Source organism: Eleutherodactylus coqui, chromosome 1 (assembly GCF_035609145.1).
Source record: "Eleutherodactylus coqui strain aEleCoq1 chromosome 1, aEleCoq1.hap1, whole genome shotgun sequence".
Lineage (NCBI taxonomy): Eukaryota > Metazoa > Chordata > Amphibia > Anura > Eleutherodactylidae > Eleutherodactylus > Eleutherodactylus coqui.
The window spans coordinates 42180137-42203019 of record NC_089837.1 but is presented as its reverse complement, the minus strand read 5'-3'; the positions used below and the strand labels follow the sequence as shown (position 1 = coordinate 42203019).

Here is a 22883-nt window from a genome sequence, read left to right as displayed (position 1 = left end):
TGGTCCTTTTACAGAATAACCTACCAAAAATGGGCAAGGACAGGAATGAAGTTACAAAAGAATATCCCTTCATACATACCTTGAATGTGCAGAACGTAACTGTACATCAGGTAGCGTTAAGGGTGTTCAGATTGCAGAATTCAACATGGATATTTCCACCTGGATACTGAGATCTGCATGTGCAAAAAATCTGGATCCTATGGATTATAGCACAGATTCCCATTGGTTATAATTACATTTCAATTTCCACTGCAAACATCTGCCTTCTGTGTGAACATACCCGTATACATGTGGTGACGGCTCTGAGAACCTGCGTCTCTCAATGCTCAGTGAGTGAGGTTCTGTATATCACACATGATGATGTCCCCGTATGATTTAGAGTCTCTCCTTCTCTCATAAAGGGCCGGCAGCACTAGAACCCTCCAGTTCATCCAGTTCTCTCATGTCCTCATCCAAAACGGTCTTCATGAATGACCCACCGAGGATGGAGAAGGACAGCCATGAGATTACCAAGAGAATATTAAACTTCACCTTGGAGATCATCTACCTGCTGACCGGAGAGGTAAACTGTTCTGTTTCTATGATCTTTGGCTGCAAAACAGGTCAAAACAGTCAAATGATATAGCAAACTAATGGATGAGAATGCAATCATGTTGTGCCTCACAACCCAAACTTAATAGATTTCTTGCAATTATCAGGTTGCAAAAACCTGTGAGCCACAATGTGACCACATTCACTTCCATTAGTTTGTGATGTTGCTTGGCTATACTCCTATACTTATGACTTGAATCCTGATTTTTTTTTTCTCCTATGGATTGTATATCTACGTGCCTGCTGCTATGCTATGTGTTATGTGTTCTATAGATTATACACAGAGAACTGCAGATTCTGCTCTCTGAGGCCTTAGTCAGACGGGCGTTTTTAGCCGCCATTTGCGCATGCGTCCGGCGATTTTATAAAACCATTGCTTTGCAATGGTATCGGACACATGAGCGCTTTTTATGCGCTCGTCCGATAAATTATAGAACAGAAATCTGCGATCTGCGATTCCTGTTCTCTTCTCTATATGCGCTCAATGGGGCCGGCGGCAGCAGCGCCGACCCCATTGAGAACATATAGAAGACAAATCATTCTTCTCTGCCACAGCTGTAACAGCTGTGACAGAGAAGAACGATGTTTGCCCATTGAATTCAATGGAGCCGGCAATACAGCCGCTCCATTGAAAGCAATGGGCTGCCGGCGTGCGCGGGGTGAATTGTCGGGAAGGGGTTAAATATATAAGCCCTTCCCTGCAATTCATCCTAAAATGTGTTAAAAAAAATTGTATACTCACCTTTCCGCTGCAGCCGGAGTCCAGCCGCGGCCGCTGTCAGTTCTCCTGAACTGCTTCTCGGCACTATTTAGCCGGCGGGGCTTTAAAATCCCCGCCTGCTGAATGGTCTGCCTCTGATTGGTCACAGCCCTGACCAATCAGAGGCAGGTTTCACTCACACACCCATTCATGAATTCATGAATGGGTGAGTGACTGCTGCCTCTCAGCGCTGAGCCAATCAGGGGCAGATCTGACTCACATCCATTCATGAATTCATGAATGGGTGTGAGTGAGACATGCCTCTGATTGGCTCAGCGCTGAGCCAATCAGGGGGCAGGTCTGACTCACACCCCCTTCACACCCACTGCAGGACGGCCGCGCGGAGCTCCGGCTGCCGGGAGAAGGTAAGTATATATATATTTTTATTTTTACACATTTTAGGATGAATTGCAGGGAAGGGCTTATATATTTAAGCCCTTCCCGACAATTCATCCTGGGCTCGCCCGCAGCGCATTGCTTTAAATGGAGCCGGCTCTATTGCAGTCTCCATTGAATGCAATGCGCTGGACAGCTCCGGCCCGTTTCTAATGAAACGCGGCTAGGAGCAGATTTTCGGGCGACTTGCGCGCACCGGTCACGCGATTTGCGGATGCGCATCCGTCATGCGATCCGCAAATCGCGTGAAAAAACGCCCGTGTGACTAAGGCCTGAGTCTCTACAGACACAGACATAAAATCATCCTGTAGAACACTACCATATAGAAACATTACCACTCTCCTACGCTGTTTACACATAATGTGATTGTTTTAATCTAAAGGTCCCCAGTGCACAGGCAAGCCACAAGTCAAGTGTTTCTTAGTAGAACAACAAGTAGGAGAATGCCGGCTCTGTATAAAGACCCCTGTCCACAGCAGTGATCAAGAATTCAGTCTGCTTTGAAACAGGTAAAAGCATGGACAGAAGTCTTAATGGTACCTTTTCTAACATGTAATTTTATGTGTTTGGAATTAAAAAAAGAGTTCTTTTTACAGAGCCGGCATTCTCCTACTTGATGTAGACCATTACAATGTGAGTGAGCAGGAGAGATGTGATTTCTTTAGCTAAACAGAGTAAACAGTAGTTCACTATTAGTTTGCAGGCTGTATCTATGTAAGTCTCTGTTTCTCTTGCCCTCTACCCCTCTGCTCTCTATACACTTCAATGACCACAATAACTCCTCCCCCTCCTCCACATCCAGTTCTAAAGTCTTTGTGTCTTCTGTCAGTCATTCGACAATAGGCTAGTAGGAAGGGAGACCCCTGGTGGCCAGCATTGTAGAGGGACTCTTCAGCACAAAAGCATAATTTTAGCTAAGTAAAGTAAATAGTAGTTTTGCTAGTTATCACATCATATAAGCACAATTTGTTTGAAATGTTAGTGACTATTTAACCAGTTAAATATAGGGAAGGTAAAATACATTCTAGGAAGTAATAGGAACAATCCAGTGTCCTGTATAACGGCTTCCAGACCTTCCAAGTGAGGGAGAACTAAAGAACTGAACAGCAGAGAATGTGAAGATCGGCCACTAATATGGTCAGTTCTGTATGGTGGTAACCAATGAGCTAATAGTAATGTTGTAGGAGCAGTGAGAATGGGAAGTAGGCTCATTGTAATGAGGAAGAACCAACCAACAGCCAGGAACCAACAGAATTAAATGGCCGGAGTTTGGCCTAGAGGTTTTTGTTACAAGTTGGACATCTATATAGAAACAATGCAGACTGACGGCAGGAGGAGCACACGGTCCATCTAGTCTGCCCTTATATTATTATCTTTTATGTATCTGTTAAGATAGATATATGTTTATCCCAGGCAGGTTTACAGTCACTTATTGTTGACTTTCCAACCTCTTGTGCTGGAACTATTTTTCCACTATCTACTACTCTTTTAGCTTCTGATCTCCACTCACACTAATTTCAGGTTGCTCCCCTTGTTCTTCAGTTTAATTTCTTTCTTCCTGTAACATTTATAAAGGTTTCCATCATGCCCCCCCTCTCCCTTCTTTCTGCCAGGTTATACAGATGAGGTATTCTGTTTCTCCTGATAAGTTTTGCGTTTCAGATCCTTAACCATCTTTAGACTTGTTCTATTTTTTATCAATGTTCTTCTGTACATGAAGTCTCCAGAACTGAATATAGTATTCCAGACGTGGTCTTACCAGAGCTCTATACAGCGGCATCATAATCTCTAACTTGCTACTGATAGATGAATACCGGGTTCAGTCCTCTACACGTCTCTCTCCATACACAGGATTACACGATGGTGAAGAAGACATCGGGTGACGATGCGACATCCAACAGCCATCTCCATGAGTCAGGAGGATGGAGCAGGAGCCAGAGCCACATCACAGAGGCTCCTCCTCACTTACCGATACATGAGCAGAAGATCCTAGAACTCACCAACAAGATCACTCAGCTGCTGACTGGAGAGGTGACACTGCTGGGAATGCTGGGTAATTATACAGTAACAGCACTAGAGGAGTCTGGGTAATGACGGTATCATTGTGTGTGTCAGGTTCCTATAAGGTGTCAGGATGTCGCTGTCTATTTCTCCATGGAGGAGTGGGAGTATTTAGAAGGACACAAGGATCTGTACAAGGACATCATGATGGAGAACCACCAGCCTCTTATATCACAAGGTAAGGAGATACATACAGGATATATATTATGTTGTACAGATAAAAACATATACACACAGCCAGCATATTTTTCAGACTATTTGATGCACTTTTTATGAGAAAAAAGTCCTGGAAGGTTTGTGTGTCTAATAGTCACAAGTTAATGGTGAGAAGGATCCTTTTAGACACTGGCGACCAGCTTTCTTACACTCTACATGGGAACAATACTTGTTGAAGAGGCATAATGGTCCGTATTAACCACATGCTCTGAGGGATTAAATGGTCGGGATCATAGTTTAGGTGGGAGGAATTGAAGTGCGATGATAAAAAGCCCCCAAAACACATATAATCTGGGAACCTGTTATGGCTACAGCTCTCACGTTAAGTTCCTTAGTGTACTGTGCTGATGCAAGGCATGGGCCAACTGGAGATTCCCTTCAGAGCCAGTCCAAGCCCTTGAGGTGAGGAGTCTGTTCACACTGAGGCTCCAATCTTTGTGCATGTTGACTCCTATGTTAAACTGTGTTATCTTTCTGATTGATTACAGCATGGATAGTCCTAGTAATGTAGCACCGCTCCTAGCATCTGATCTGTTTAAATGTATCATATTGGAACCTGTGAAACCACCTTCAGACAAATCTTCAAAAGCCTGAAATCACATGTGTGTTTCTTATGCCAGTTTTTGAGCGACAACTAAGAGTGAATTTAAAAAAAGGGAAATATAAAGGAAGTACCTCTACTACTTCCTGTGGGGTCCACTTCTGGCTTTCACTCAGAAAATTGTATCTTGAAAAGTAAAGATCCAATCTTGCTTTGTACAGTGTAATTTCAGTGGTTAAAGGGGTTGTCTGGCCAGAAACATTACATCTCATTACTTCTGTTTGCCCATTGCATGCACTTTGTAATATACATTGTGCAAACAGAAGTTATTGACTTACCTGTAGGGGTGCCCCTCCTGTGTTGCTTCTCCGTCGACCATGGTTATGACAAGTCTTCTGTTCTTCTTGTCGGGCCGGCTCCAGGTCTTGACGGGATGTCGGGGACGCGCTTCTTGCTTCCTGCTTCTTCTCTCTACTGCGCATGTGCAGTAGAGCTTCAGCGGCTGGGAAGCTCTGGTCTGCCTGCAGGGGACGCGCTGCTGCTGGATCTTCATTGGTAAGGTAAGAATCTGAGGGGGGGGCTTGGGGTGTCGGCCGGGCTGTCAGATGCCCCGGGGGGGGGGCTAGTGCCGGTGGCCGGGCTGTCAGATGCCACGGGGAGGGGTGTATGTGCTGGTGGTGTCGGTCGGGCCGTTATGGTGGGGTGTGCTGTCACATAGACTTCTTGTGGGGGTGGGGGTGCTGTCACATAGACTTCTTGCGGGGGTGGGGGTACTGTCACATAGACTTCTTGCGGGGGTGGGGGTGCTGTCACATAGACTTCTTGCGGGGGTGGGGGTGCTGTCACATAGACTTCTTGCGGGGGTGGGGTTCTGTCACATAGACTTCTTGCGGGGGTGGGGGTGCTGTCACATAGACTTCTTGCGGAGGTGGGGGTGCTGTCACATAGACTTGTCGCTGGTGGGTGCTGTCACATAGACTTCCTGCGGAGGTGGTGGTGCTGTCACATAGACTTGTCGCTGGTGGGTGCTGTCACATAGACTTCTTGCGGAGGTGGTGGTGCTGTCACATAGACTTCTTGTGGAGGTGGTGGTGCTGTCACATAGACTTCTTGTGGTGGTGATGTCACATAGACTTCTTGCTGAGGTGGTGGTGATGTCACAGACTTGTCGCTGGTGGGTGCTGTCACATAGACTTCTTGCGGAGGTGGGGGTGCTGTCACATAAACTTCTTGCGGAGGTGGTGGTGCTGTCACATAGACTTCGTGCATAGGTGGTGGTGCTGCCACATAGACTTCTTGTGGAGGTGGGGGTGCTGTCACATAGACTTCTTGCAGAGGTGGGGGTGCTGTCACATAGGCTTGTCGCTGTTGGGTGCTGTCACATATACTTCTTGCGGAGGTGGTGGTGCTGTCACATAAACTACTTGCGGAGGTGGTGGTGATGTCGCATAGACTTCTTGCAGAGGTGGGGGTGCTGTCACATAGACTTGTCGCGGGTGGGTGCTGTCACATAGATTTCTTGCGGAGGTGGGGTGCTGTCACATAGGCTTGTCGCTGTTGGGTGCTGTCACATAGGCTTGTCGCTGTTGGGTGCTGTCACATAGGCTTGTCGCTGTTGGGTGCTGTCACATAGGCTTGTCGCTGTTGGGTGCTGTCACATAGACTTCTTGAGGAGGTGGTGGTGCTGTCAAATAGATTACTTGCAGAGGTGGTGGTGCTGTCACATAGATTACTTGTGGATGTGGTGGTGCTGTCACTTAGACTACCTGCGGAGGTGGTGGTGGTGTCACATAGGCTTGTTGCTGTTGGGTGCTGTCACATAAAATTCTTGCATAGGTGGTGGTGCTGTCACATAGACTTCATGCGGAGGTGGGGGTGCTGTCACATAGACTTGTTGCTGGTGGGTGCTGTCACATAGACTTCTTGCGGAGGTGGTGGTGGTGTCACATAGGCTTGTTGCTGTTGGGTGCTGTCACATAAACTTCTTGCATAGGTGGTGGTGCTGTCACATAGACTTCATGCGGAGGTGGGGGTGCTGTCACTTTGTAATATACATTGTGCATGGAAAATGATGCAAACAGAAGTTATTGACTTACCTGTAGGGGTGCCCCCCCCCCCCCTGTGTTGCTCCTCCGTCGTCCATGGTTACGACAAGTCTTCTGTTCTTTTTGTCGGGCCGGCTCCAGGTCTTGACAGGATGTCAGGGACGTGCTTCTTGCTTCCTGCTTCTTCTCTCTACTGCGCATGTGCAATAAAGCTTCAGAGGCTGGGAAGCTCTGGTCTGCCTGCAGGGGACGCGCTGCTGCTAGAATTTCATTGGTAAGGTAAGAATCTGAGGGGGGGCTTGGGGTGTCGGCCGGGGCTAGTGCCGGTGGCCGGGCTGTCAGATGCCGCGGGGAGGGGTGTGTGTGCTGGTGGTGTCCGTCGGGCCGTTATGGTGGGGTGTGCTGTCACATAGACTTCTTGCGGGGGTGGGGGTGCTGTCACATAGACTTCTTGCGGGGTGGGGGTGCTGTCACATAGACTTCTTGCGGGGTGGGGGTGCTGTCACATAGACTTCTTGTGGGGGTGGGGGTGCTGTCACATAGACTTCTTGCGGAGGTGGGGGTGCTGTCACAGACTTCTTGCGGAGATGGGGGTGCTGTCACATAGACTTCTTGCGGAGGTGGGGGTGCTGTCACATAGACTTCTTGCGGAGGTGGGGGTGCTATCACATAGACTTCTTGCGGAGGTGGGGGTGCTGTCACATAGACTTGTCGCTGGTGGGTGCTGTCACATAGACTTCTTGCGGAGGTGGGGGTGCTGTCACATAGACTTGTCGCTGGTGGGTGCTGTCACATAGACTTCTTGTGGAGGTGGTGGTGCTGTCACATAGACTTCTTGTGGAGGTGGTAGTGATGTCACATAGACTTGTCGCTGGTGGGTGCTGTCACATAGATTTCGTGCATAGGTGGTGGTGCTGCCACATAGACTTCTTGCGGAGGTGGGGGTGCTGTCACAGGCTTGTCGCTGTTGGGTGCTGTCACATATACTTCTTGCAGAGGTGGTGGTGCTGTCACATAAACTACTTGCGGAGGTGGTGGTGATGTCACATAGACTTCTTGCAGAGGTGGGGGTGCTGTCACATAGACTTGTCGCTGGTGGGTGCTGTCACAGATTTCTTGCGGAGGTGGGGGTGCTGTCACATAGGCTTGTCGCTGTTGGGTGCTGTCACATAGGCTTGTCGCTGTTGGGTGCTGTCACATAGGCTTGTCGCTGTTGGGTGCTGTCACATAGGCTTGTCGCTGTTGGGTGCTGTTACATAGACTTCTTGCGGAGGTGGTGGTGCTGTCACATAAATTACTTGCGGAGGTGGTGGTGCTGTCACTTAGACTACTTGCGGAGGTGGTGGTGGTGTCACAGACTTCTTGCGGAAGTGGGGGTGCTGTCACATAGACTTGTTGCTGGTGGGTGCTGTCACATAGACTTCTTGCGGAGGTGGGGGTGCTGTCACATAGGCTTGTCGCTGTTGGGTGCTGTCACATAAACTTCTTGCATAGGTGGTGGTGCTGTCACATAGACTTCATGCGGAGGTGGGGGTGCTGTCACATAGACTTCTTGCATAGGAGGTGGTGCTGTCACATAGACTTCATGCGGAGGTGGGGGTGCTGTCACTTTGTAATATACATTGTGCATGGAAAAGGATGCAAACAGAAGTTATTGACTTACCTGTAGGGGTGCCCCCCCCTGTGTTGCTCCTCCGTCGTCCATGGTTACGACAAGTCTTCTGTTCTTTTTGTCGGGCCGCCTCCAGGTCTTGACGGGACGTCAGGGACGCGCTTCTTGCTTCCTGCTTCTTCTCTCTACTGCGCATGTGCAGTAAAGCTTCAGAGGCTGGGAAGCTCTGGTCTGCCTGCAGGGGATGCGCTGCTGCTGGATCTTCATTGGTAAGGTAAGTATCTGAGGGGGGGCTTGGGGTGTCGGCCGGGCTGTCAGATGCCCCGGGGAGTGGTGTGTTTGCTGATGGTGTCGGTCTGGGCCGTTATGGTGGGGTGTGCTGTCACATAGACTTCTTGCGGGGGTGGGGGTGCTGTCACATAGACTTCTTGCGGGGGTGGGGGTGCTGTCACATAGACTTCTTGCGGGGGTGGGGGTGCTGTCACATAGACTTCTTGCGGAGGTGGGGGTGCTGGCACATAGACTTGTCGCTGGTGGGTGCTGTCACATAGACTTCCTGCGGAGGTGGGGGTGCTGTCACATAGACTTGTCGCTGGTGGGTGCTGTCACATAGACTTGTCGCTGGTGGGTGCTGTCACATAGACTTGTCACTGGTGGGTGCTGTCACATAGACTTGTCGCTGGTGGGTGCTGTCACATAGACTTCTTGCGGAGGTGGTGGTGCTGTCACATAGACTTGTCGCTGGTGGGTGCTGTCACATAAACTTCTTGCGGAGGTGGGGGTGCTGTCACATAAACTTCTTGCGGAGGTGGTGGTGCTGTCACATAGACTTCGTGCATAGGTGGTGGTGCTGCCACATAGACTTCTTGTGGTGGTGGGGGTGCTGTCACATAGACTTCTTGCGGAGGTGGGGGTGCTGTCACATAGACTTGTTGCTGGTGGGTGCTGTCACATAAACTTCTTGCATAGGTGGTGGTGCTGTCACATAGACTTCATGCGGAGGTGGGGGTGCTGTCACATAGACTTCTTGCATAGGTGGTGGTGCTGTCACATAGACTTCATGCGGAGGTGGGGGTGCTGTCACTTTGTAATATACATTGTGCATGGAAAATGATGCAAACAGAAGTTATTGACTTACCTGTAGGGGTGCCCCCCCCTGTGTTGCTCCTCCGTCGTCCATGGTTACGACAAGTCTTCTGTTCTGTTTGTTGGGCCGGCTCCAGGTCTTGACGGGATGTCAGGGACGCGCTTCTTGCTTCCTGCTTCTTCTCTCCACTGCGCATGTGCAGTAAAGCTTCAGAGGCTGGGAAGCTCTGGTCTGCCTGCAGGGAACGCGCTGCTGCTGGATCTTCATTGGTAAGGTAAGAATCTGAGGGGCGGGGGGCTTGGGGTGTCGGCCCGTCTGTCAGATGCCCCGGGGGTGGGGGGGGGTGGGATGGGAGCTGCTGCTGTCGGTGACCGGGCTGTCAGATGCCGCGGGAGGGGGGGAGTTTGGTGCCGGCGGCCGGGCTGTCAGATGCCGTGGGGGGGGGGGGGGGGGCAGTGCTGGTGCCGGCGGCTGGGCTGTCAGATGCCGCGGGGGGGGGGGGGGCTAGTGCCGGCGGCCAGGCTGTCAGATGCCGCGGGGATGGGTATGTGTGCTGGTGGTGTCGGTTGGGCTGTCATGGTGGGGTGTGCTGTCACATAAACTTATTGTGGGGTGGGTGTGTTGTCACAGACTTATTGTGGGGTGGGGGTGCTGTCACATAGACTTCTTGCGAAGGTGGGGGTGCTGTCTCCTAGGCTTGTCGCTGTTGGTTGCTGTCACATAGACTTCTTGTGGAGGTGGTAGTGATGTCCCATAGACTTCTTGCATAGGTGGTGGTGCTGTCACATAGACTTCTTGCGGAGGTGGGGGTGCTGTCAAATAAACTTGTCGCCGGGGAAAGCGTGCGTGTGTGTGCGGGGTGTTGTCACAGTAATTTGTCGCTGTGGGGTGGGAAGGGGGCTGTGACAGTAATTTGTCGCGCTGGAGGGGTGGGGGGGGGGTCTGTCACAGTAATTTATCCCAGGGTGAGCTGTGTCTATTGTGAATGGTGGGTCCTGGGGGGGAGGGGGGGACTGTGCTGGGGCATTTGGGGGGGGGGGGCACTGAGGGGGGGTACTGTGGGGGGACACTGTGCAAGAGTGCACTGTGGGGGGGGGGACTGTGGGAGGGCATTGTGGGGAGTGACACTGTGGAGGGGCATGTGTGTGGTGGGAGCACTGAGGGGGTGTACTGTGGAGGGCACTGTGGGGGGTGCACTGTGTGGCGGCACTGTGGGGAGGTCATTGTGGGGGGGTGCATTGTGTGTGGGCACTGTGGGGAGGTCATTGTGGGGGGCTGCACGGGGGCACTGGAGGGGGACCCTGTGGAGGGGGGGGCAGTGTGGAGGGGGCACTGTGAGGGGGGCGTGTGTGTGTGTGTGTGTGTGTGTGTGTGTGTGTGTGTGTGGCATGCTTGGTGCTACTTTCACTTTCAATAGCAGAGCATCGCATGCTCTGCTATTAAAAGTACTGCTAGAGATCATGATCTGCTCCTACTGCTGTGACAGGTGTAGCAGGAGATTTCTTCATCTCCCCAGCATGTCCCCTCATCACTGGACACTGGGACACTGTTTGTCCCAGTGTCCAGTGATGAGGGAACATGCCGGGGAGATGAAGGAAGCTCTTTCTACTGCTGTCACAGCAGTAGGGGCAGATCGCACTGCTCTCTCTGCTCTCTCATTACTTTGAATGGGGCCGGCCGGCTGCCGGCTCCATTCAAAGCAGTGAAGCGTGCGTCTCCATTATGACGCTGGTCCTCCAGTCATGTGACCGGTGTCATCGGGAGCGCGCACTGAGGAGAGAGAGGCAGCAGTGCATCATGGGAACTACCCAGCGGCGCCATCTTTGAAAAATCCTTCAGGCAAACTTTATAAAGGGAAGAAAAGGAATAAAAAGGTGAGCAAAATATAGTTTTTTATGGGTAAAGCTGTAGTGTGTGATGCATCTACTCTACAGGGCATTCATGGGGGGAAAAAAAATCAGTTTCGGCGGCGATAAGATAACACTCTCTGTCCTTCCCGGTGACCTTTCACCAGAACTCTAATTTTTTTAAGTTTACCATAACTCCTTTTAATTAGGAAACCTTCTGCTTCTATGTCTTGTGTTCAAGTTACTGACACTATACGAAAGAATTGTGTGTATTTGTTGTAAAACGCTGTGAATTATATAATTATATTATGTATATTTATCTCCGCAGCATGACTGTTTATACTGTGGATTTATACTGTGGAATGCAACTCCTGAAATACAAGGGTTAAATCCTGGAGCATTTCTGCAGTTAAAAACGTGGCCAAATCCGTATCATTTATGTGCAGATTTGGCCTTGCGAATTCAAAGCGTTTTTGCTGTGAGTTTTTCACTGTGGAAAGCCCTCAGCAGATGTTCGTGTGAAGGGGCCCTAAGAAATCCTGTTTTGACATTTTCACTTGCAATATACTTGTTGTGCTGCTGTGAACCAATGGATGTATCCATGTCTCAGAAAGCATTTAATATGCTGTCACTGTTTCAAAACATCAACATTTTAATCACAACCCACAGCTCAAACTGCTTCAAAAACCTGAAGCGTTTCCAGCATGATATATTTACATAGGCTATGCAGGGTGGCACCCGGGCACAACTTGCATCGCACAACACATGGACACATATTATAACTATGGCTACACTGTGATTTGAAGATAAAGATATATAATTTAATCCATTTTAATCCTAACAGATAATCCCAGTGAGAACTCTGATGGAAACTTCATGTTATCGCCTAACTATATAGTAGAAGAAGATATTGTGCAGCACTCTTCAGGAGAAAAGCTCACTACCTTGACAGATAAAGAAAATTGTATTATACATGAGATGAGTCACTCTGGGAAGAAGAAATTTCCATGTTCAGAATATAGAAATTCTAAACTCAAGAATCATCTAACAATTCATTCAGAAGAGAAAACACTTTCAAATTCAGAATGTGAGAAATATTTTACAAGAAAATCAAACCTTGTTACACATGAAAAAAGTCACACAGGAGAGAAGCCATATTCATGCTCAGAATGTGGTAAACGTTTCAAAGTACAATCATGTCTTGTTAAACATCTAAGGATTCACACGGGAGAAAATCTGTATTCGTGTTCAGAATGTGGGAAATGTTTTATGGATAAGTCATATTTTGTTAAACATCAGAGGATTCACACATGGGGGAAGCCATACTCATGTTCAGAATGTGGGAAGAGTTTTACATATAAGTCCGTTCTTGTTAAACATCAGAGAATTCACACAGGAGAAAAGCCATATTTATGTTCAGAATGTGGGAAGAGTTTTAGACATAAGTCAGTTCTTGTTAAACATCAGAGGACTCACACAGGAGAAAAGCCGTATTCATGTTCAGAATGTGGGAAGAGTTTTACAAATAAGACACAACTTGTTAAACATCAGAGGACTCACACAGGAGAAAAGCCCTATACATGTTCAGAATGTGGGAAGAGTTTTACAGATAAGTCACATCTTGTTAGACATCAGAGGATTCACACAGGAGAAAAGCCATATTTATGTTCAGAATGTGGGAAGAGTTTTACCACTAATGACAAATGTACGGCGCACAAAAGACATCACTTAGGGAGAAAGCTATTTTGATCTTTTATATCAAAAAGAAAAATCTGTCTTTTCTCTGGTGTGTGTGTGTGTGTGGGGGGGGGGGGGCTGTTGTTGTTACAGCATTTAATGAACAGCAAAAATATTAACTTTATTCTGCAGGTTAGTCCAATTACAGCAATACTTACAAATTTTTATTCCCCCAAATTCTGGCTTTGCATATTATTTACAAAGATCACAGTGCAGGATAAATGTTTATTTTAGGCCGCCTGCAGACGAGCGGGTCGGATCCGGCAGCGAGAATTCTCGCCGCGGGACCCGACCCGAGAGCCTGCAGGGACGAGCGCATGCTCTCCCGCGCCTGGCGGCCCCGGCTCTTTCATGTGCCGGCTGCTGCGCAGCCGATGCATGCGCAGACCGGAGCCGGCGGCCGGGTGAGTGCGTGCCCCGCACAAAAATAGGACATGCCGCGGTTTGTTTGCTGCGCGAGATTTTGCTCGGCCAAACCGCGGCCGTCTGCATAGGAGTGCGTATTGTAATGCACTCCTATGCAACCTTTCAGTGGCGGAATTCCCGTGGGAAATCCCGCCGCGGGGTTTCTGCCCGTGTGCAGGCGGCCTTACTCATTTGTACTAATAAATATACATTTACAAATATATAGAATAATTAATAGTTCAAAAATTCTCCTTATTTCCATTTTATTTTAGTGAATTGTGTCAACCTATTTCACTCTGTGAAATGTGAAGGAAGACTGTAGTAGCTGTCGGGGCTTAGTGAGGGCTCCCATTTCTGCCATATTAGCACTTGGGGTGTAATATACACAGAAATACCGAATTATTACACTGCATTGTATAAGTAACCAAGTGGTTGCATTCTCAAGGTTGCCAAAAGCTAATCACAAACAGCTCTTTCAGCAGGCGGGGATTTTAAATTCTGCTGATAGATCAGCACTAGAGAGCCGGTGAAAGCGAGGAGAAGACGCGACTGAGCCCCGGCAGCTGAAGGGAGGTAAATATGTTTTTTTTTGTTTGTTTTTTTAAACAACTTTTACTGGATTTTCAGGGAATGGCTTATATTTAAAGCCCTTTCTGCCTCTTCCTTAGAAATTTTGATCTTTTCTTTCCATATTTAGTTTTTTTAACTTTTTTTTACGTTTATTGCCCCCCCTAACCGTCTTATCGAGCCACATTGGTCTCCTTCTACTTGTGGTTCTTTTTTTTTTAAAGGGTATGAACTGCTCACATGAGGTAATTAGGATGTTTTTAAACTTTTCCCATTTGTTGTCTGTACTGATATTTTTGAGGATGTTGTCCCAATTAATGTTACCGATAGTAATTCTGAGTTGATCAAATTTTGCTTTACTAAAGTTTAGTTTTTTGTCGCTCCCTGTTAATGTGTCTTATTGAATGACAGCTGAAAATTAATTATATTGTGGTCCCTATTTACAAAGTGTCCCTCAACCTGCACCCCCATTATTCGGTCTGGTTTGTTAGTTAGTACTAAGTCCAGAGTGGCCCTCCCTTACTAAGATGGTGAGCGGTTTGCAAGTCAGTCCTATGAGGAATGGTTAAAGGATCTGGGAATGTTTAGCTTGCAAAAAAGAAGGCTGAGAGGAGACTTAATAGCAGTCTACAAATATCTGAAGGCCTGTCACAGTGCAGAGGGATCAGCCGTATTACCATTTGCACAAGGAAGGACTAGAAGCAATGGGATGAAAGTGAAAGGGAGGAGACACAGATTAGATATTAGAAAAAACTTTCTGACAGTGAGAGTGATCAATGAGTGGAACAGGTTACCACAGGAGGTGGTGAGTTCTCCTTTAATAGAAGTGTTCAAACAAAGACTGGACAAATATCTGTCTGGGATAATTTAGTGAATCCTGCACTGAGCAGGAGGTTGGACCCGATGACCCTGGAGGTCCCTTCCAACTCTACCATTCTATGATTTGCGGCATACAGCGGAGTTTAGCATACCTCCTCATGGATGAGGGGCACTAAATGTCAAAAATACAACCGACTCTGCTCGTAAATCGCGGCGCTTTCTAGTGCTGCAATTCAACGGCTGTCTGAGAGGCACCATTGAAAATTATAGTAGCATTTTACCCTAATTAGTACGGAACTAAAATCTCAGCGCTAATTGTGGAAAAAAGCACTTCTGTGAGGGAGACCTAAGTTAACGGAAAAATTAAAGGGTATAACTCATAAAAGGCAGTGATAAAAAAATAAAACTGCTGCTGCATAGGAAAAGGGTTAAATAAAGCTGAGGATAAGTTATCTATAGTGTTTTTGCCAGGAAAAGCCTCTAATCCATAAAGCAGTTTGTTTTTATAGGCTGCCTTTAAATTCCTTTTTCAGACTATCAACCCACAGTGTAAAATCATAGAGTAATATTCCATGTGATCTAAATAATTATCATCTGGTTGTTCTCTGCAAGAGAAACCAAGTAATCTTGTAGATATAATACCTATTAATGGCTAATAAAAATACATGATGTTATGGCGAGCTTTCAAACCTACTTCCGAGGTCTTCCTCAGGCTTATGGAATAGATCTGAAGAATCATGCAATTATATATGCATACACATGGAAAGACACAGACATGGTGTGATTAATTTGCAATTAAAAAATACAAGAAAAGGATAAGCAGAGGAGTAAATACTTAATTAGTCCACTGATAAAGAGGTGAAAGTTTTATGGTCTCTTAATTGATTTTAGGGGGTCAGTAGACGAGCGTGTTATCTGTGCTATAGATTTCTCATACATCCCAGTCACGCATGAACCCTTTTGAAAAAATGTAGGCCTTTGTTGAAAGTGTCAAAGGTGGTTATAAACTTGTACTCCCAAATTCTTCTATGGCTTTGTGATTTGAAATGGCCTTTTAATATAGTGACTTTCATCTGTTCTATGTTGTGTCCGTAACTAGAAAAATGCTCAGATACAGGTAATTCTGTCTTTCTCTCTTTAATTGTGTGGCGATAAGATCTCATCCCCGCTTTCAGTTGTTGTCCTGCTTCTCCAACATAAAGCCCCCCAACAGGACATTTACTGCAAAGAATCAGGTACACAACAGACGTGGAACATGTGAATGTCCCCGGGATCTTATAGTCCTGCTGTGTGTTGGGGATTTGTATCCCGTCCGTAGTCCGTACATGTCAGCAGCTCTTACAGCTCCTTACATCGAAGGGATTAGTTCTTTTTTTGTGTGTCAGAGGGCAATTCACTCTTGATTATGAAGTTCCTCAAATTTGGAAGTTGCCTGTAACACAGAAGGGGAGCGTCCGGGAATATGGTTTTCAGACCGTCATCCTTGTGTATGATACCCTACACAGATAATATGCTGGGCTGGTGACCCCCTAAAACTAATCCAGAGACCATAAAACTCACATCCTTATCAGTGAGCTAATTAAAGGGGTTGTCCCGCGGCAGCAAGTGGGTCTATACACTTCTGTATGACCATATTAATGCACTTTGTAATGTACATTGTGCATTAATTATGAGCCATACAGAAGTTATAAGAAGTTTTTCACTTACCTGCTCCGTTGCTAGCGTCCTCGTTTCCATGGAGCAGACTAATTTTCGCCGTCTAATGGCCAAATTAGCCACGCTTGCGCAGTCCGGGTCTTCTTCTTTCCTCAATGGGGCCGCTCGTGCTGGATGCCGGCTCCTTGTAGCTCCGCCCCGTCACGTGCCGATTCCAGCCAATCAGGAGGCTGGAATCGGCAATGGACCGCACAGAAGCCCTGCGGTCCACCGAGGGTGAAGATCCCGGCGGCCATCTTCAGCAGGTAAGTAAGAAGTCACCGGAGCGCGGGGATTCAGGTAAGCACTCTCCGGTGTTCTTTTTTAACCCCTGCATCGGGGTTGTCTCGCGCCGAACGGGGGGGGGGGGGGGGGGTTGAAAAAAAAAAAAACCCGTTTCGGCGCGGGACAACCCCTTTAAGTATTTTCTCCTCTGCTCATCCTGTTCTGGATAATCACATAATGTCTGAGCCTTGATTTATTCCATAAGCCTGAGGAAAAACTCAAAGTAGGTTTGAAAGCTCGCTATAACATCATGTATTTTGTTAGCCATTAAAAGGTCTCATATCTACAAGATTACTTGGTTTCTCTTGCTGAGAACAATCAGATTTTGTTCTACTGGCAAATACGGTACCAAACTTTTTTCATTTTACCTAAATAATGATGCCACAGTTTACTTAATATTTCTTTCTTCTGCTTTTTCTTTATCTACGTGCTTAGATTTAATACTTAAAAGGGTTGTCCCAATTATTTAAATACAAGTCTAAAAGAGGACATAATCAGACAAAAACACAAAAGAATCGGCCAAATACTTACTAGCATGTAACATAGGGGGTTCAGATAATGCACCATATCCCTCAGCATGCAGAGAGGCAAACTGCTATCAGGAGGAGCTCAGGTGCAAGTTACTGATGACAGCCTCTGCATCCTCCGCTGGGAGCGCAAGGTGATTGCTCAACGTTTGAGCGATCACCTTTTGCTTAAATGACACAACGATTATCCCTTAAAAGACATCTTTTGAGCAAAAATTGTTGTGTTTAAATGAGCCTTAAACCAGCTTTAAGCAAGTAGTGAGACACAAAGGCAGTAGAGTTAGGCCCCTGCACACGGGCGGAAATTCTGCGGCGGGATTTCCCGCAGAATTTCCACCCGTGGAAGCTGCCATAGAATTGCAATAAAAAACGCAATCCTAGGCAGACGGCCGCGATTTGTCTGCGCAAATTCACGTGCAAAAAACAAATTGCGGCATGCTCTATTTCTGTGCAGGGCTCGCACAGAAATGTCACTCCCCGGCCGCCGGCTCTGGTCTGCGCATGCGCCGGCTGCCCGGCAGCCAGCACATGAAAGATCCGTAACCGCAGGTGCAGGTGAGTGCTGCGCTGGTCTCTGAAGGGGCTCGGTTCAGGTCCCGCTATGAGAATTCTCGCAGCCAGATCCGACCCGGCTGTCTGCAGGCAGCCATAAGAGTTTGGTTCTCTGCAAGCTATAATCTCTAATGATCTGGTTTCTAATTACTTGCTTAGCAAAGCTGATTTTAGTTTGCCAACCTTTATATCTTCCCCAAACCCATCAGACCCTATATCCAGAAGTTGTCAGAGTTTACCTCATCTGCATATATATGCACACACACACTCACAATAGTCAATTAAAGTTAGATTCCTAGTCGAGATAAGATTTTACTTTTCTGCAACCTCTTATCTATATTGAGCTTGTGACTCAGACCCACCAACTCCCAACCCCTGCATGGACTGGTCTGTGCAGACTGTAAGCGCTTCTGATAACTGCAGTAGGAGAACTGCTCTTTAACCCCTTAACGACGGCCCCATCGGGAAACTACGTCCTCAGAAAGTGGGCCTTAATCCTAGAGGACGTAGTTTTATGCATCCTCTTTGGATTGATGCCCACTGGCCTGAGGACGTGACAGCTCCATGCTGTCGGTGCCCGCAGGTAGCCGACAGCATGGAGCTGTCATCCCAGGATGCGGGCAGTCCCCCCCGGCTTTGCGATCGGCGCTATAAAATGAATAGCGCCGATCGCAAAAAAGTAAACAAAACAGTGTAAAAAAGTAGTAATTCAGCTGCTATGATGGATCGGATCCATCACGGCAGCTGAAAATACTCACACGGCTTGTCGGCGGTGTCCCCCCGGAGATCTGGTCCTCCCGGACCCGCCGGCGGCCTTCTGCGCATGCGCGCCTGACGATGACGTCACGCGCACGCGCAGAAGCCCGGGTGTCCCCGGCAGATTTAAAATCTCCTGGCTCCCGACTCCTGAAGGTAGCCGGGAACCAGGAGGTGTTACCGGGGACCACTGTGAGCGGTCCCCGGGCCCGCGATCACCGCTATCCATTGCGATAGCGGTGATCGCGAAAAAGTTTAAAAAGTAAAACAAAAGTAAAGTTTCACCTCCCCTCATGGATCGGATCCATGAGGGGAGGTGAAGATACTCACCCCCGGTCCTCTGCGATGTCCCGATGTCCCGGGACCCGAAATCCCCGTCTGCGCATGCGCGCCCGATGATTGACATCGGGCGCGTGCACAGAGGGGCTCGAGCCCGGGAAATTCAAAATTGCTCTGCTCCTGGCTGCCATGTGTAGCCAAGAGCAGAGGGATGTCGCTGGGGACATGATCACTGTCATCCAATGGATGACAGTGATCATGTAAAGTAAAAAAAAAGTGCAAAAAGTAAAAAAAAAAAGGGGTAAAAGGTAAAAAAAAAAAAGTGCAAAAAGTAAAAAAAAAGTTTTAAAAAGTTAAAAAAAGCTTGCGTTTCATCTCCCCCCACGGATCATATCCGTGAGGGAGGATGAAATGACGTACCTAAGGCCTGCAGATTTATCCGCGGACCTCAACCCAGCTTCTGCGCACGCGCCCGTCGCCAAAGTGGCAGGCGCATGCGCAAAAGCCGTGGTTTTTTAAAATCTCCCTGCTCCTGGCTACAAAACTTAGCCGAGAGCCTGGAGATTTCACGGAGAGCCGCGGTGAGCGGTTCCTGATCACGTGTTCGCCGTTATCCAAAGAATAATGGCGATCACGTAAAAGTTAAAAAAAGGTGAAGCTTCATCTCCCCTCACTGATGCGATCGGTGAGAGGAGATAAAATTTTTTACCGGAGGCCTCCGTATTTGAATCCCGACGCGATCTTCTTCCGTGAACTTTCCCGTATTCTGCGCATGCGACCGCCGGCAAAACACCGGACACATGCGCAGGAGTCGGGGAGCCCAGGAAACTTAATATCTCCTTGCTCTCGGCGACCGTTGGTCGCCGAGAGCCTGGAGCAGTGACGGGTGGCCTCGTTGAGCGGTCCCCGGTCACGTGAAAAAATGGTAGCGATCTACCTTTGGCCGGTCTCACATGACCGGATAGGAATTACGGATTCCGCATGCGTTTGATTAGCGGTAATACGCAGATCAATCGCATTGGATTACACAATTCCGCTCACAGTAGCGGGTTGGAATTGCGTAATCCACTCGCAGAAAAGAGAACGCAGCAGGTTCTATTTTACCGCGGATATCCGCAACATAGAGCCCATTGTGCTCCATGGTCGTGGATATACCCGCTGCCCATACGCTACTACGTTGTATACGGGCTGCGGGTACCCGCGTCATCGCTAAGCGACGGTGCGGGAAATACAAACAACAAAAAAAAAAGTGTACTGCGCATGACCGCCCGTGTAAGTACGCAGTTATGCGCAGTACATTACGCGGCCGTACGCAGGGTCACAGCCGGGCTCACAGCTGGGATCCACCTACGGCTGTGTGAGCCCGGCGTTATTCAGACCGCTACCTGTAATACGCAATTTACAAGAAGCCCCGGGAATGCTCGCCTTCCTGGAGTTCCAGGAGCAGCTTGTTGAGCGCCTTCTGTGTGAGACCGCCGCACCTCATCAAGCTTACGGAGACTCACAGAGCGCCACTTTTTACACCCCATCCCCGCCACTGAGGTCAAAAAATGACTCCCAAAAAGCATGAGAGGGGGGATACCCGATTTTATTGCCCTATGTGCCCATCCCAACCAGCCTCCATAATTACCCGTCTTTGGAAATACTACACAGTTCACATTATTACTTTTATCTAAGATTTGGGGAACGCCGAAAAGGGCGCGGGGGGGGGGGGGGTATTTTTAGGGAGTCAATTTTTATTCCGTACAAATGAGCAATGGGGCCTGGAATTTATTCAGTTATGCCCTGCAATCCAACTGGTGTTCCCTCCATTACAGGCCTTGCCATGTTTCCTGTAAGTAGATTAGGGCCACAATGGGTATGTTTTTGAACACGGGACAAACGGGGGGATCCATTTGGGGGTGAATGTCTTCATTCCTATGTAAACTGTACAAAAAAAAAGTTTTTAAATTGACAAAATTGCCAAAAAAATGAAAATTGTAATTTTTTTCTTCTGCTTTGCTGAAATTTATTCAAATACTGTGTGGTCAAAATACGCAGTACACCCCTAGATGAATTCGTTAAGGGGTCTAGTTTTTAAAATGGGGATATTTGTGGGGGTTCTTTATAGTTTTGGACACTCAATGACTCTATAAGTGGGCAATGGGGCCTGGAATTTATTCCGTTGTACCCTAAAATCCAACGGGTGCTCCTTCCATTATAGGCCTAGCCATGCGTCCTTTAAGTAGATTAGGGTCACAAGGGGTATGGTTCTGAACACGGGACAAACAGGGGTATCCATTTTGGGGTGAAAGTCTTCATCCCTATGTGTGCTGTACAAAAAAAACAGTTTTTAAATTGATACAACTGCCAAAAAAATGAAAATTGTAATTTTTCTCCTACTGCTTTGCTTAGATTTATTCAAACATTGTAGGGTAAAAATACACAGTACACCCTGAGATGAATTCGTTAGGGGGTCTAGTTTTCAAAATGGGATCATTTGTGGGGGTTCTATGTTGTTTTGGCCGCTCAAGGGCTCTACAAGTGGGCAATGGGGCCTAAATCACCTTCATGCTAAATTTCTGTTCTGAAAGCCACCGACTACTCCTTTCATTTTGGGCCCCGTTGTGCATCCAGACAAAAGATTAGGGCCACAATGGGTATGTCTCTGAACACGGGACAAACAGGGGTATCCACTTTGGGGTGCAAGTCTTCATTCATGTGTGTGCTGTACCAAAAAAGCAGTTTTTAAAACAGAATTGCCAAAAAAACGAAAATCACAATTTTTTCCTTTTGCTTTGCTTCAATTCATTCAAAAACTGTGGGATCAAAATGGGCAGTACACCCCTAGATAAATTCATTAAGGGGTCTAGTTTTCAAAATGGGGTCACTTGTGGGGGTTCTCTTTGATTTTGGCCGCTCAAGAGCTCTACAAAAGTGCTATGGGCCTAAAACTCCTTCAAGGAAAATCTATGTTCTTAAAGCCACCGACTACTCCTTTCGTTTTGGGCCCCATTGTGCATCCAGACATAAGATTAGGGCCACAATGGGTATGTCTCTGAACACGGGAGAAACAGGGGTATCCATTTTGGGATGAAAGGCTTCATTCATGCGTGTGCTGTACAAAAAAAGCTGTTTTTAAAATGACAGAATTGACAAAAAATGAAAATCACAATTTTTTCCTTTTGCTTGGCTTGAATTCATTCAAAAACTGTGCGGTCAAAATGGTCAGTACACGCCTAGATAAATTCGTTAAGGGGTCTAGTTTTCAAAATGGGGTCACTTGTGGGGGTTCTCTTTGGTTTTGGCCACTCAAGAGCTCTACAAAAGTGCTATGGGGCCTAAAACGCCTTCAAGCAAAATTTATGTTCTGAAAGACACCGACTACTCCTTTCATTTTGGCTCCCGTTATGCATCCAGACATAAGATTAGGGCCACAATGGGTATGTTTCTGAACACGGGAGAAACGGGGGTATCCATTTTGGTGTGTAAATCCTCATTTTCATGGGCTCTATAGGAAAAAAATATGTCTTTAAAATGACATATTTGCAAAAATATGAAATTTTATTTTTTGTCCCCTAAATTGAACTAATTCCTGAAAAAAACTGGTGGGGTCAAAATACTCATGACACCCCTCAGTGAATACACTAAGGGGTGTAGTTTTTAAAATGGGGTCATTTGTGGGTGTATCTATTATTCTGACACTTATAAGCCTCTGCAAACTTGGCTTGGTGCAGGAAAACAAAGTGCTCCTCAAAATGCTAAAAAGTAATGTTAAATTTGTACGTCCTCTAAATGGTTAAAAAAAACACAAAAGTTTTTCAATTGTGCATTCAGAATAAAGTAAACAGATGGAAATACATATCTTATCAAAAATTTGTACAGTATGTTTGGACATATTTGAGATATTACGGTTGAAAATGTGAAAAAATGACAATTTTTTCAAAATTTTTCCAATATTGGTACTTTTAATAAATATACACAAATTATATCGGTCTCTTTTTACAATCTAAATGAAGTACAACATGTGGCGAAAAAACAATGTCAGAATCACTGGGATATGTAAAGCCTTTACGGAGTTATGCCACGTTGAACGACGCATGTCAGATTTCCAAAATTTGGCTCC

General features: G+C 47.0%; 1 protein-coding gene across 1 annotated transcript in view; it reads left to right on the top strand.

Moving 5' to 3' along the window:
* LOC136614116 (zinc finger protein 585A-like) overlaps nt 1-22883 on the top strand; it is an 89137-nt gene that overhangs the window by 28031 nt on the left and 38223 nt on the right. Inside the window, exons 3-6 of the mRNA XM_066594102.1 lie at nt 402-562; nt 3731-3778; nt 3863-3986; nt 12001-12899. Coding sequence (XP_066450199.1) covers nt 402-562; nt 3731-3778; nt 3863-3986; nt 12001-12899 — 1232 coding nt within the window. The remainder of the gene's footprint in view (nt 1-401; nt 563-3730; nt 3779-3862; nt 3987-12000; nt 12900-22883) is intronic.